The 14,606-nt window shown below is 35.7% G+C and overlaps 3 protein-coding genes across 5 annotated transcripts; 2 read left to right on the top strand and 1 right to left on the bottom strand.

The window, feature by feature from the left end:
* Positions 1-3,475: 3,475 nt before the first annotated feature.
* LOC121980813 (transcription factor ILR3-like) lies at positions 3,476-8,202 on the top strand. 3 transcript variants are annotated; one of them, XM_042533048.1, is made up of 5 exons: positions 3,476-3,728; positions 5,394-5,441; positions 5,538-5,615; positions 5,720-5,882; positions 7,775-8,202. In XM_042533048.1, the coding sequence occupies exons 1-5, from the start codon at positions 3,592-3,594 to the stop codon at positions 8,045-8,047; spliced, it is 699 nt and encodes a 232-aa protein (XP_042388982.1). In that variant the 5' UTR covers positions 3,476-3,591; the 3' UTR covers positions 8,048-8,202. The 3 variants fall into 3 exon arrangements, with proteins under 3 accessions (XP_042388982.1, XP_042388973.1, XP_042388990.1); XM_042533039.1 differs by having other exon boundaries at positions 5,394-5,450; XM_042533056.1 differs by lacking the exon at positions 5,394-5,441.
* A 104-nt stretch (positions 8,203-8,306) lies between these two features.
* Positions 8,307-11,151, bottom strand: LOC121980831 (protein DELETION OF SUV3 SUPPRESSOR 1(I)-like). The gene is made up of 2 exons (XM_042533069.1): positions 10,956-11,151; positions 8,307-8,630 (listed from the first exon to the last, which is right to left on the bottom strand). The coding sequence occupies exons 1-2, from the start codon at positions 11,047-11,049 to the stop codon at positions 8,497-8,499; spliced, it is 228 nt and encodes a 75-aa protein (XP_042389003.1). The 5' UTR covers positions 11,050-11,151; the 3' UTR covers positions 8,307-8,496.
* A 662-nt stretch (positions 11,152-11,813) lies between these two features.
* On the top strand, positions 11,814-14,606 carry LOC121980806 (protein NOI4-like). Its single transcript, XM_042533027.1, has 3 exons — positions 11,814-11,960; positions 14,044-14,238; positions 14,332-14,606. The coding sequence occupies exons 1-3, from the start codon at positions 11,952-11,954 to the stop codon at positions 14,353-14,355; spliced, it is 228 nt and encodes a 75-aa protein (XP_042388961.1). The 5' UTR covers positions 11,814-11,951; the 3' UTR covers positions 14,356-14,606.

The following is a 14,606-nucleotide window of genomic DNA, read 5'->3' as shown; positions in this document are numbered from 1 at the left end:
TTTTCACCCTACAACAACGGATAATATCCGTTGTCGTTTGCAGTTTTTGTTGTAGTGCGAGCAGATATTCGATCCGCTCAATCACTGTGTTTAGCCGATCAACTAGTCGCTGATGCTATGGGCGCTTGCGCTTGGCGTTCGACCAGCGTCTGTTGTTATTGCTGCTCCACTATCTTTGCCGCTCTGGCTTGTACCAGCATGTCGAGCTCCTCTTATGTCAATGACATCGTGTTGAATCATCTAGCGTCCTCCATGCATCTTCTCGTTCGGATGCAGGCTACATTCCCATAGACGACACTAAAATAATCATATTCAAAAGTGGGAAGGTGGAAAGCTGGGGATGTGGCAGCTTCGCTGATCGGATGTAGACCTCGCTCCACTCTGCAAAACAAATAACGTCAATGCCGAGCCAGGAAAGGGTCCCCAGCATTGGGGATTAGTCACCCAACGAATCATGATAAGAGCATCTAGCAGCATCACCCCATGATTCCCTAGGTATCATTGAATAGTGCTTGCAAGAACCAGTCGATTATGCTTAACGTACAGTCCGGTCCCTTCATCTCATATATCCTGATCGAATCTACAACCATTGGTCTATCGAGGATTGTATGTTAATTCGACAATCATGTGATATATCTTATAGTGATATCGCAAGTGTAATTAGGAAACTCTTTTCCTAAAGTACATCTTACAGCTCTGATCAGAGACTTCATTCACTATAAAACAATATATTACATAGGATATCCACACCTGTAGGTGTGCGGTGAATCCCCGACTACAATACACTGACTCTTATATTTTTCGTTACTACACCCAATCTCACCACCTGATGACCTTAATAGAGTCGGTAAATGAGTCAAAGTGTAGCCCCAGCATATAGAGTCTCAGTGTTGTCCCGAGTCATAAGGACTACTAGTGTACAACCACAACCAAAGACTTATCCACTCGATAAATGATAACCACTTGAAAAGTCTGTGTGAGGGATATTCGATGAACTCATCATATGATCATCCATCTGTATGTTTAAACATCTCTATGTCCTTACTAATGAAACATGATACACTACATCACAGATGTTGGTCTCTAGCTCAAGCAGCTTTTTATCCTTATTTATTAGGCGACCCAATTGACTAGGAACAAATTTAGAATATACAGTGAATATTGATGTATTTCATGATGACCATCATATGTACCACCACATTTCACTATAGTATATTTAAGGACTTTATCTATGCATATCGCATGGGTATAAAGATAAAGTAATGCCAAACTGAATTGAATTGTATTAAAATAAATGTTGTTTATTTATAAGAGTCAATAAAGCCCTAGCTAACAATTGGCCTTGTAGGGCACCTACTCTAATAAAAAAGGATCGGTTCCTTGGGTTAGTCACCTCGTTTGAGGTGGATATCAAGTAAATCCATCTTATTAGCATTGGAAGAGCTTGCTTCAAGTTTTCCACTGTAACAACATCTACAAAGTTTGTAATAGAGCGAGATAAGATATTCATCCCCTTTAGTTCCTGGAGTGACCGAACAAGAATGACTAGAAAAAGTTAATTTTATGAAAATAAAAGGAAAAAAAAGATGACAGGATGAGAAAATATATATAACATGGACCCGTGAAGAACATCATGCAACAAAAGGTCCTTAGCTTAACCAAGAAGGAATGCATAAGTTAGGTCGAATGACATGTTTAACTTTTATCCCACCATTCATTCCTACCGTAACTCATAAGTAATTCCTTGTGAGACTCATTTTGTATCGAAATCCACTTATGTGTGGATTTGAGTCTAATTTTATTTTCTCTGCTCCTGTCTTATTTATATACATCTTTTGCCTACATTTCCATCGAGTATTAAATTTTTATTTTTAACCCCATATTCATCGGATATATCCATCTCCATATCCTTTAGAAGATCATATATTTCCGATTGAGAGTAAGTAAAAATTTAATTAAACTGAATTAACTGACAAAATAGATTGAATTTAAAAGTCCGATTTGATTATTTCAGATAATTTGATTAGAATTTAATTTTTAAAAAATTTAATTTGATTAAATTGAATAAAACAAGATTTAATGTCACGATGTATTCTTATTTTCAAAAATCAAAAAAAAAATATATATATATATAATTGGATATTTAGGTCAAGTTATTATAGGATTCTACTAGATCCACGTTCATACTCGATTACTTAGATATTCTTACTTGATTATCCTATTTAATATGGTTCAAAAAATTTCTCTATACTTTCTTTCATTCGGGATGAATATTAAATTTTTTTTCCGATTCTAAGAAAATTGTCATCTCTAATAGTTGATTGTTACTAACAGTTTTTTTTTCTTTAGCGCTATCAAATTTTTATTCATCTTTGTTCTTTGGCGGGAATGGATTTTATCTTTCCGTTCTACGGACTTCCTTTCCATCACTTTTTTTGAGATTTTTTTCTATTGTGAACCATGAACCATCTCAAACCTTGAATCAAATTGTAACTAGTGATTTTTGAACCATAAATCATAATGCTCTTGAATGATTAAGATTAAGAGATAACCTTTCAATTATGACACAAGGTGAATACGCTCGTCCCTGCTAACCCGTCCCAAGACTAATACGGAGGAGATAAATCACGAGCGGCTATTAATCTTTGGAATAATGACTAACACATAAACGAAATATTTATCTCGACTTTAAGAGATAAACTTTCAAGAACCATAGGTTTGGAATCATGATCAAGTCTATCACAAGGTCATGATCAAATCCCTAGTTGTGTGTATATATATATATAAATAAATATAATATTTTGAAAAAGAAATACCAGCTTTAGTACATTTTAAAGTGTATAGTGCCTTTTAGTTTTTAAAATCTGAACGAGCTCATTAGTAAAATGGCAAAATTATTTTCATAGTAATATTATATTATTAGATTATTTTTAGTATCAAACTTTTTCATCTCTTCAAATTTTCAAGTCGTAAAATATGTATTATATATTCTCAAACTTTTATTATAATAATAAAATTATTTATTTATTTATTATAATTTAAGTATTTAATTTTTAAAATCAATTAATTCCGGAAGCTTTTCCATCCAAAAGTGAGAAGGCCAATGTTCAGTCACAGACTTGCCATCCCTCGAGAAAAAATTTTGTAGTGCGCCATACTTAAAAATCAAGGGTAATCGCGGGCTTATATTCTCAATCTTTTATGATCTATTCTCTTAAGTATTACTATTATTATTTGAAGGAATAATGATTGGGTTAACGTTGTGACATTTTTTGGGTAATAATTTCAACCCGTATAGTGATTTTATTAATGTAGGGAGGTAATTTTAATGTATGGGGGCGGAAATGAAAATTTCATTGTCGCCCAGTCTGATGCAGTCACCGTTGGGACCCGCGGTTTTTCCATACTTTCTTTTCACAATAAGTCAGGTAAATTGGGAGGTACAAAACTTCAGTAACTGCAATTTACAAATATATCCACCGTTACCGATAGCGAAAATAAGAAAAGGATTTGAGTGAAAAAATAATCCGATTAATCTCCCTACACCGAATCCTCCGCTGACCACCGCCGGCGACACCTAGGTTTCCGGCGATGGGTTCTACGGAGAACCCTAATTGGTTCTTGGAGTCCTTGATCGACGACATCCCCGTTTCCGAGGGCGATTTTGCAGGGACCAACGGCGGCTTTTATTGGACTGCTCAGGGATTCAACTCTTCCTCTAGCGTCAGGTGATTTCACCACCGAAGCTTAGGGCTTTCGTTCTATTGTCTAATCGAAACACTCCTTTGTCCGAAATTTGTGATTTTGACGTCTCTTTCTCTGGGTCTGATGTTTACGTTTTGTTTGTCTTGTAACGTAGGTTTCGTGTCACTGTCATACATAATGATGAGATTTGGATGCTTCGTAACTATAGCCAGAACTGTAGGTTTCTGACTTTGAAAGACTTTTCAAATCGATTAATATGGGCAAGTTCATTTGGTAAATATAAACTAAAGGGATCAATGAGTCATTGCTTGTGAATTTTCATGCTTGATGGCTGTTCGACTGTAGTGGTTCGCTGCATTTGTTCTAGTGCTGGTGATATCTATTCATTGATTGTTGATTTGCCTTGTTTCATGAGATATATGTTGGGTAACACTGCTTGTATCATAAGATATTTAATCTTTGTAATATTAGTTGGAGTAGAAAAGATAAAAATATAGAGGATAAATAAGACTTCATCTTGGTTCTCTCAATCAAAAACTTTGCTATATAGGGTCTGAGGATCTAGACTAATCTGATTGTTAAATGTTTTTAGTCATTGATATTTCTTTTTTTGTGGTTATCTGGTTTTGGGATAAAGTTTTTTAAGGCTGTAGGCTACATCTACTGGAGCTGGGTTTACCAAATGCTTATGGTTCCTAATGCTAATTCAGGTATTTTATGCCATTTGTATTTATGCTTTTCTTTGAATCTTACAAGTTCTCAATAACTTGTATTACTTTATATCCTTTTCTATTTATTTCTTTCTATTTTTATTAATGTATTTTCAATTCCTCTCCTAGGATTTACTTGCATCTATGCTTATATTATACTTAGACTATTTATATTTACCTACTTAGATATTTCATTTACTGCATATTTTTTTTGCTTAAATTGCAAATCTTCTGTTTTTGTTTTCCCCTTGCTAGAATTTACTTCTCTGCCTTATCATCCTCGGACTTTTTACATTTACATATGTATTTGGATATTTAGGATCTTTTTTGCAAAATGATGGAGGGAGGGAGAGAGAGATGCCTTATATAAAATACAAGTAGGATGGTTGAAATATAGGAGAGCGTCAGATGTTTTATGTGATCGTAAAGTATCTCTAAAACTTAATGAAAAATTCTATAAAACCGCAGTTAGACCTGCTATGTTATATGAAGCTGAATGTCGGGTTATGATTCGAGCACATGAGTAAAAGATGAGAGTTGTAGAGATGAGGATGTTATGGTGGATGTGTAGGCATACGAGAATGGACAGAATAAGAAATGAACATTAGAGAGAAAGTTGGAGTTACATCTATTGAGGAAAAACTCCGAAAGACATGTTTAAGATGGTACGGGCATGTACTTAGACGATTAATAAATGCTCCAATTAAGAAACTATACTAAATACACATATCAAACAAGGAAGAGAAAGACAAAAAAACCTTGGTTAGTAACAATAAAATAAAATAAGATAAAATTTATTTAAGTATAGATGATATAGTAGGAGATAGAGCTCAATGGCGTAAAAGGATCTATATAGCCGACCCCACCTAGTGGGATATGACTTGGTTGTTCTTGTTGTTGTTATTTGGATATTTCATCTATTGCATTATTTTTACTTAAATTGTAACTCATTTGGTCTTTCAATTCCAAAATTGACAGTTCATTTGCAAATTCTGATAGCATCAAAGAACCAGTTAATGGAAAGCGGTTAACTGCTTAAACTTTTCCTATTCATTAGATCTTGTTTCATTTTTTTTTTATCATGTGGGTACTTCTACGATTATGAAGCTTTTCTAGTTGCAGTGCTAGGTCAGAAACTTGTGCTAAACCTGCTACCAAAGCTTGTAGAGAAAAAATGAGGAGGGACAAGTTGAATGACAGGTACTATTTCTTATTTAGTTATAATGCGAACCAACAAAGATCACAGTTCTTACCATGAATGATCAAAATGGCTTGAGGTTTTTTTACTTTGGTTTTGATTTTAGATTCATGGAATTGGCCTATCTTCTGGAACCTGGAAAGCAGGCAAAAACTGATAAATCGGCAATTCTAAGTGAGGCTACTTGTATGTTGACTCAGCTCCGCAATGAGGTACAAAAGCTTAAAGAATTAAATGGAACTCTTGAGGAGAAGACAAAAGAACTTAAGGTCAGTTGGACTATCTTTTTGGTGGTTCAGATTGAAAATTATGATGTTCACTTATGTGGTGATCTAATACAATCATACAGGTGGACTTGGACTATAATTTTCCAATATGAGTTGTATGTGCATTGAATAAGTGAAACTGTACATAGATCTAAAAACTAGATAATTATAGTCAAATGGATGCATATTTTAGAACTCTCACATACTTTTTCACGGTTATCGTATAATTGATTGCATGTTGAAGACTAATATAGAGGTGTATGTTAGGAACATCAGAGACCCCATCCATGGGGGAGGATGACCTTTGAGAAGGCAACAGTGATCTTGGAAAAGGGAATACAGAATAAGAAAGAATCATGAGAAAAATATATTTGTGATTAGTTTAACACATACACAGACAAACCATTTTTTTAAGAGAAACTGCATCATTCCTATATTTATGTATTGATCTACAAAACTTAGTTCTAAAACTCATTCTAGTATCTTGATCCATCGTGCACTGACTTCCTTTACTACAATAATGGCACAATCATTTTTTCTAAGAAATACCCAAATATTACAAAGACTAAGTTCATTTTCATTATTTACTTTTCTTTATTGTGGACATGGAAGTGACCAATCGATTGAACTTGTATTATAAGATATTGCCTTAAATCCCAATGAGCTTTACCTCATGTTTAATTGCCACTATTGATATTGAATCCTACATAGACTGCCATGATAAGCTGGAGGAAGATGTTTGATTAGTTTCTTTAACAAGTTGAATCAATTAGAGTTGTGTTAGGGATATCCTATCCAGCAGTATATTATATGTTGGGCAAACTTAAACATTTGAAATTCCTGAAATCGAATTGAACCAGATTGAAAGAATATTTCAGTGCAGATTTCTCCCATATTTTTAGATTCAAGTTTAATTTCCACTTTTGATGGCCCAAATAATGGAATTGGATAAGGTGTTTTCAAAAACATGACTTGACCAGGTTCCATCATTAATGGAAGACAAATAAAATTTTAGTTAACATATTAAAAAAGTGAATTTCGATTATAAGGATAAATAATGATATTTCTGTCATAGAGTTTGGTGGAGGAATAAAATTTCGTAAAGCTGACCCTAATAGTTGGTAGTAACACAAGTTGATGATAATCTCTTTCATACAATGGTGGACTCTCATGGTTCCTTTGGTACTTCATGTTGTATAGCAGTTAGTGTCTATGTTGTGAATTTGATTTTGACAAAGATGATGAAAGTTGGATGAACAATCATTTATGCATTCAAGGTGGTTTCTTACTTTGAGTTCATTAAGTTGGCCTAGAGATTTTGTTTACATGATTCTGCTCGGTGATAGACCAATATATTCCCGTGTTAGAAAACCATCTGTTACTCTTCGCAATTGTATTCCACTGGTAATCTCTAATGAAATTTCTTCATTAGCTGGACCAGAAGGAAAAGCCCAAAATGTTTCCACTTATAAATTCATAATTAAAAGAAATAGTTAACCGTGCTGGGTAACGTTGAGCCTGAGGTGATTGGCCCGGTCCCATGGAAATTTTTCACCGGCCACCAAGGTAAATTTGGAAGAACTTGTGACGGACAACCCAAAAGCCTAGCATCTCTCGCCATGAAAACTACTGGTTACTGCGTTTGACAGAAAATGATTCTCAAGATTTATTACTTCTTTCCCAGCCTCATGCAAATACAGTTTTGGCATACTTAATGGTTGCATTTAAGTTTTTTTCTAATGGTTTTTGTTATTGGAAAGGTTGGTACTGATGGCCTCATGCATTTTGATAGGATGGTAGCAATGACATTCCTTAGTCCTTACAGCCAAAATTTGTTATATGCTATTCTATTGTTCTATTAACGATCTATCAGTTATTTGAATAATGTTCTTCAGGCCGAGAAGAATGAACTCCGTGAAGAGAAGCAGAAGCTGAAGGCAGAAAAAGAAAGCTTAGAGCAGCAAATCAAACTTCTGAATACAAGGTCTAGTATCTATGCTGCTCATCCGCCCGTTATACCTACCCCCTTCACAGTCCCTGGTCAACCTGCTGGGCACAAGTTAATGATGCCGATCATTGGTTACCCTAGCTATCCAATGTGGCAATTCATGCCCCCTGCCGATGTCGATACATCACTGGATGCTGATAAATGCCCTCCTGTTGCCTAAGCAAACGAACGATTAAAAAAACAAAAAGTCCAAATATGTTAGAATTGCAGATGATTTCATCATCAATTTAAGTTGCTGAAAACTTCATGGGCATGCATGTTTCAGCTTTATGCCTTTCCCGTAAGATATAGATATCACCTATAAATAAATTAATTATCTCTGCATTCGGACACAAGTCCTTTCTATCTGTTGAAACTTATTTGTGGAGTGAGACAATTCTATGTGTTTATTCTCGTATAGAAATATACTCGGGTTGGAATAGTGTACCAAACTGAACATTTGTTGCAAATCAGAAAGCGTTTTGGATCAAGCACCTGGCCGATTTACACATTAAACATCCAAATCTGAAATTACCAAAAGTCTAGATTTCACAAGTTGAAACTTGAACGTGGGAACAAACAATGGTTACTTGCATCAAAATAGAAAACAGGGTGGGGGGCAACTTAAATTCAACTCTTGCTAGAGTTGCTTTCGAGCTCTTTCTTAAGTTGCAGAGAGAAGTCATCATTCACGTCGTCATCATCCCAATCATCCTCCCACTGTTGCACGACTTCTTTGCCTTCTTCTTTCTCATCATCCCATTCTACAACGAGTACAATACACATGATTAATATCAATAACCCTAGCTGTACAACTACAATATTGTTCACATTTCATTACATTTTAATATCTAAATTCACATCCACTACTAAATAATCAAGCCCAAATTCAAAATGTACTTTTCAATTTTTTTTTATTTTTTAAGAAAGAACTGTTTCATCAAGTCGGATATGAAGAGATCACAAACTGTTTCATCTGGATCAGAAAACTAAACCTTGTTCGCAGACAACATATTGAACAAAAAAGAGTGAAGCAATTCAGAGTTTGACATTTGTCAAAATTTTAGGGATAAATTTTAGCAGATGAGGTGAGTAAAACAAGCCTGGAAGCATCCCCTACATAAACAAATTTTGTATTCTCAGGAAGGAACTAGACAATAGCTAAATAAATATCCCATTTGGAAGTAACAAGAAGATCAACCATGGTTTCCAAGACGCATCCACACTCAGTTCCACATCCACAACTTAATTCCTAATGAACTTTCTGAACTTATTCTGCATGCAGAATTTACAGGTGACGTTAGCTGCTAAATACAAATCTCCTAAACATATTCAAAGATGGCAATGGTGTCAGGCAAGGAAGGACATCAAGTATAATCCCCAGCTGCATCACGTCACAAGGCTTGCCAAGAGAGTAGCTTGGGACAAACCAGTCCCTTGTAAGAAGCTAATAGTGCTAGACACGGGTGAAAGAAAGCAAAATATCAATATCAAAAGCCATGTAGTGGACTGGGCATCAATAAGCGAGGACAATTCTAACTTTGCGCGTTCTCTTTTTTTTCTCATCACTTGCCAATAATGTTGGCAAATCAAGGTATTGAAACCCTACTCCAGAACTATCATGCTCTAGGTTTTTAATCCTAATTTTATCACTTGAGATGTTCTAGTTCATAAAGAAGTTTCTTCTATTAACCCAGGTGTCCAAATATTTCTACCCTTGGCCTGCCCGAACCCACAGGATTTTCCCACCGGCCATGGGGTTTAATCCAGGAAGTGTAGATGGGTCATAGGGGACGGATCAGCACCACAAGTGGTTCAAGCACTGCAGGCATTTATTTGCGCTGTGTGGGAATCGAACCCTCGTTGCTTGGGAAAACCGTCCGTCCGCTTATCATCACACCAAGTAAATTGAACCATAACAAGTGCCACCAGAATTAAACAGTAGGAAACAAATTGAAAAAGAATGAGTAGAAAAAATTGTAGAAACATGATTACTACTAGTCTTTTCACAAAAAAACAAGCTACTTTATCTATGTGCTGCACCACTGGGCCTCTCAAGCTATTTTAAGCAAGTCACTGAATGATATTACCTTCACACTATCAAAATATATGTGAAAATGATTGTAGAAGCTTGAAACCTGCTATAGACAGAGACAGTAAATACTACTGTTGTCACTTTCTCAAAATTAATTATGAATCTATCTAAATAACTGGAAGAGCAGGAAGCAAGATCAACCATGACTATATAAAGTCATTTAAAAATACTGTGCCTACTGTTCCATAGCTATATGCCTCACATCACTCCATTATTTTCCATGTAGAATTACTTCATATGTTCAAAACAATGTGAATAAACCTTCCATTTGCAAAATGTCGTGTTTACTTGGGTAAATAATAAAAAGAAAACAAAAGATTTAGAAGTATCAATTTTACTTATTTGCCTGCAAAGAAGTAGAGAGGAAGCAATTAAATTCCATCCAATTCATAGTCTATTTCAGTATTGTTGCCCAAATGGGTGGGTCAGAGTCAAACTAAATTTTAACATCTAATAACAATAAAGGATATTAAGGGAAATCAAATTTTAGCATTTAATAAACATTAAGTGATATTATATCTTTCATTTTGAATCTGTCCAAGTAATGTACTGAAGCAGCAACAACATATATGCATTTTTTTTCTTTTCTTTTCATTTCATTTAAACATTATTCTCCCACTTCTGCCTCAAAGTAAACATATTTCAAAATGTTTACTTTGCTTTCTCGTTTTATACTCCATTGCCAAAAATTCATCCACTACATGTCTTCACCAAGAAAAATATTAAGAAATAAATTTATACTATAAACCCTAACTCTTAGATGAACAATGATTAGTGAAGGAAGCAATTACCTACTAAATTTACACAGACCAAGACAATCTAATCGGCGAATAAACTAAAAAAAACGTGATGAGAACATCATAATTCTGATTTGAACAACAAGATTGCCACTTTTGGGAAATAAGGAAAGACTAAGTTTGGTTTTCACCTTGCAGATTGCTATTTAAGCCCACGGAATAAAGATATATACAAAAACCCTAAATAAACATGTTACCTTCGCCGATCTCGAATTCTTCGAACTCATCGTCGTCGTCGAAGAGATCGACCTTAGGATCCTCAGAGGCAGCGGGTTTGGTTTCCGTTGCCATTGAGAATAACGATCGGACACTCAAACAAACGAAATCGACAGGCGCAAGGACTGGGAAACAAACCCTAGAGAGAAGCGACAGAGTCGGCCGGAGGAAAATGGCTTTCTTTAAAATACCTGTGGTTATTTTAGCGGATTCGGATGCGCTGGACGTGGAGCCTCTTCTAGATCCAGGAGATTCTCCATCCGATCTGTAGCTTCAGAAATAAAGCTTTAAGATTCGTGCAGTTATTTGTCACCTAATTTTAAAAAAATATTAAAAATTAATTTTATCATATATATATATATATATATTTATTTATTTTAATGATGATTTCAGAGAGAGACTTAACGAGTATTAACGGAGTTAATACTACCCACAAGAATGACTATTGACTTTAACAAAAGTCCACTCCACTAGCGTTCACACGAGCTGTCATACTTCAAGGTGGAACGATGTGCTGTCAACCGCTGTTCTCCCCTAAAAAGGTTCGACCGAAAAGCGCTACCCACGACTTAACCGGACGACCGGACAATGTGAACGGGAAGTGGACCCCTCTGGTATGGTAGAATCAGCACCGTAAATATAAAAAAATCCGTTTCGATATTTTTTTATTAGGTTTTCGAATCTCAAAGCAGAGAGCACTCGATCCAACGGCGATGCAAGTGTGGTGGGTAAACCGCCGACAGCCGCGCCGCTGCCTTTCCACGGTAGAAAAGAATATTTCGACGTTCGTGGTAATTGGGTAGAGCAGAGATGCCTTTGTGGGCCCCGTTTGTGATAGATCAATTATATTGATGAAATAAAATATCAATTATTACACGTATAATCGCTCTGGAGGCGTAGAAGAGAAGGGTGAGGGAATCGCTTCGTGTTCTTCCCGGTTCTCCTCGTCTGCATCGCGGCGTCCCTTGTCTTTGATCATGGATTCGGTGAGCAATCTCCTTTGCTTCCAGATTTTATGCGTCTTTGCTCGGCGGTTTTATTTGTCGGAAAAAAAAAAATCTTTTTTGGGCGAGTAAACCTTGAATTTACTGCTTTTTTTTCGATCGGTGATTACCGAGATCGCGCTCTTGCTTTTCTCTATGGGTCGTAGTTCGATTGTCAGATCGTCAAGTGATTTGCACTGTAGATATTCTTTGCTATGGATTCGTTTTGTGGGTTGAGAAAGACGTTTACTGGGGACCGAAGATGTGCTTTCCATTTGACTGATTTGGGAACTTTGTTTTTCTTGGATGCATATGGAAATCATATCATTTAGACGAGTTATTAAGGAGGCCTACTACTAATCTTGCTTGTTAACGTGACAATTTCCCCGAATTGGAATTTGCTGATGGCTTAAGCATGGAGGATCCTAATTTTAGGGTAATAAAAAACTTTTTCACTAAATTCGTAGTCTTTGATTGGAGCCGAACTCTTAATGAGGTAACTTAGACAGATTTAAAAAGTTCCATGAACCGTCTCTTTCAATATACTGGAATTGCTTTGAATCTGAAAAGTGCCACCTCGGGTTAGATGGTTTTTCTTGTTCTTGAGAAATTTGTAGCTTCAAATTTAGTTATCTGATTTATGTAGATAAACATCACCAAAATAACAGGTCTAGCAAACAGTTTCATAGATTTTAGAGAGCCTTTTCACCAATAGAGAGCTTACAATTTAACCTCAATTGTTGTCTCGAGTATCATACTGTGGATGACCTGTACCCAAAATGCCATTATGTAGATTATAACTTGTATGAGGTGCTAATCGTAAACACCAATATGGGCTTAGTTAAACTGACATGGGATAGCTATCTGACTTCCATAGTTCTATACATGGTGAATCAATCATCTCCCGTTTTTCCCTTTACTAGCTCGTCTTTGATGGTTTTGTCTTTATTCTTGGTATTAATCTGCTATTCTGCCTTCTCGTACGCCTTGTTACTCATCTTTGCACAATGTTGTATAAGATCTCCATCTATTCACACAAAAAATTCTTATGTTGCATCAGCAACAAGCCAACAAAATTCCTTGACTCCATGTGAAATCTCAATCTTTGTCAGAATTGTGCTCCCTTGCACCTGGATGTCTCTTCTGGTGCGGTAAAAGTTAGCTTCTGTGAATTCTTAGGCATAAGTGATATGATAAAGATATGTAACTGCTGAGTTAAATACTTTCTAGAAAAATCTACCAAAGAAACTATATGTAGCACTTTCTAGAAAATAAATCTAGGAAATATTGTAATAAAACATCTAAAAAACAAGAAGAAATTGAATCTATAGTTTTTTCATAGTTGGTGGAGATCACTTTTAAATAGCGGGTGTATGCGGGCATTGTTACCAAGAGTGAAGAAATCAATTACTATACCTCTACATAAAAACCCCCTTCAACCTTTCTCCCTTTTTGGTTGTAAACTACCTAAACTATCTTGCAAAATATTCCAAGCTCTTGCAAACAAATTCCAATATATAAAATTTTCCCATTCTTCTTTGTATAAAAATAACAAGCACACTTAACGTGATGTTTGTGTAAGAAAACTAAGAAGGTAGCGAGACTAATGTTGATAGCATCTATCTACATTCAAACATTTGGTTAACTTTCACTTGATGCTGGAAAAAACAATATGGTTTGTTCTTTTCCTCAGTATGCATTTGTGCAGACTTGTTTTGTGATTTTTTTTAATAAATATTATCGAGTACAAAGACGGACTGCAAAATCCTTATTAGTCATTAGACACCTAAGAAAAACTTGCGAAATAACAATAATAAATTTGATAGCTCGTAGTTTGTCTGCGACATTGCTGCTGGCACAGTTCAATTGGGGGAAACACTCAAGTAACCTAACTTTCGTTTTTATTTTTTCACTGTATGGTCAATCGTGAGTAAATTTTCCCTCACAGTGTTAATTCGTGTGCATTCGTTTAATGATGTTCTACAACTTTTTTTTTGGAGCTTGTTGAATTCCTTGTTTTTTTTCTTGCTTTATCTCCATGTAATTTGTGTTATCATCCTGGTTTTATTTCACTTTACCACGTCAGGATAAGGGTCAGCCACTTCCTAAGTTCGGGGAGTGGGATGTGAACAATCCCGCATCTGCTGAAGGTTTCACCGTCATATTCAACAAAGCTCGGGACGAAAAGAAGACAGGCGGTAACTCCGGTGCAACTCCATCAAGAAACGAGGGAGGCAGTTTACAACAGGATGATGCCGGTTATCAGTATCCTTCAAAAACTGTACGATCCTTCCCCTATTTCTCTTATGATCCTGACTGAAATTGACTGCCCTCTCTGCATCACTCAAATAACCGCTATCTTAATTCCATGCAGCGCAAATGGTTTTGCTGTGGCTGATTGATGTCGAGTGATGATTCTGCTGTGGTTTATAGATGCTGAAGCCACGTCTACATGGTGATTTTTAGTTTGAGGTTGCAGGGATAAAGAGAGTTTGTTTTAACGTACAGATTTGACATGAATTATTATTTTCCTTGGTCCGTGTGTGTTGTATTATATAAACTGTCAGAAAAGAGAAGAGTTTGGTGAAGTGTTCTATATTCAGTTTCCCATCTGGATTTTCCACTCAAGTAAACCAAGCTTTTGTGGTA

The sequence above is a fragment of the Zingiber officinale genome, chromosome 1B (genome assembly GCF_018446385.1).
Source record: "Zingiber officinale cultivar Zhangliang chromosome 1B, Zo_v1.1, whole genome shotgun sequence".
In the NCBI taxonomy this organism is placed as follows: Eukaryota; Viridiplantae; Streptophyta; class Magnoliopsida; order Zingiberales; family Zingiberaceae; genus Zingiber; species Zingiber officinale.
Note: the sequence above shows the minus strand (reverse complement) of the source record. Positions and strands in the feature narration are given on the sequence as shown.

Coding starts and splice junctions, on each gene's coding strand:
- LOC121980813 (XM_042533039.1), top strand. CDS start 3,592: ATGGGTTCTACGGAGAACCCTAATTGGTTCTTGGAGTCCTTGATCGAC. Junction 3,729..5,393: donor AACTCTTCCTCTAGCGTCAG/GTGATTTCACCA, acceptor CAAAATTGACAG/TTCATTTGCAAATTCTGATA. Junction 5,883..7,774: donor AGAAGACAAAAGAACTTAAG/GTCAGTTGGACT, acceptor AATGTTCTTCAG/GCCGAGAAGAATGAACTCCG.
- LOC121980831 (XM_042533069.1), bottom strand. CDS start 11,049: ATGGCAACGGAAACCAAACCCGCTGCCTCTGAGGATCCTAAGGTCGAT. Junction 8,631..10,955: donor AGAATTCGAGATCGGCGAAG/GTAACATGTTTA, acceptor TACTCGTTGTAG/AATGGGATGATGAGAAAGAA.
- LOC121980806 (XM_042533027.1), top strand. Junction 14,239..14,331: donor ATCAGTATCCTTCAAAAACT/GTACGATCCTTC, acceptor AATTCCATGCAG/CGCAAATGGTTTTGCTGTGG.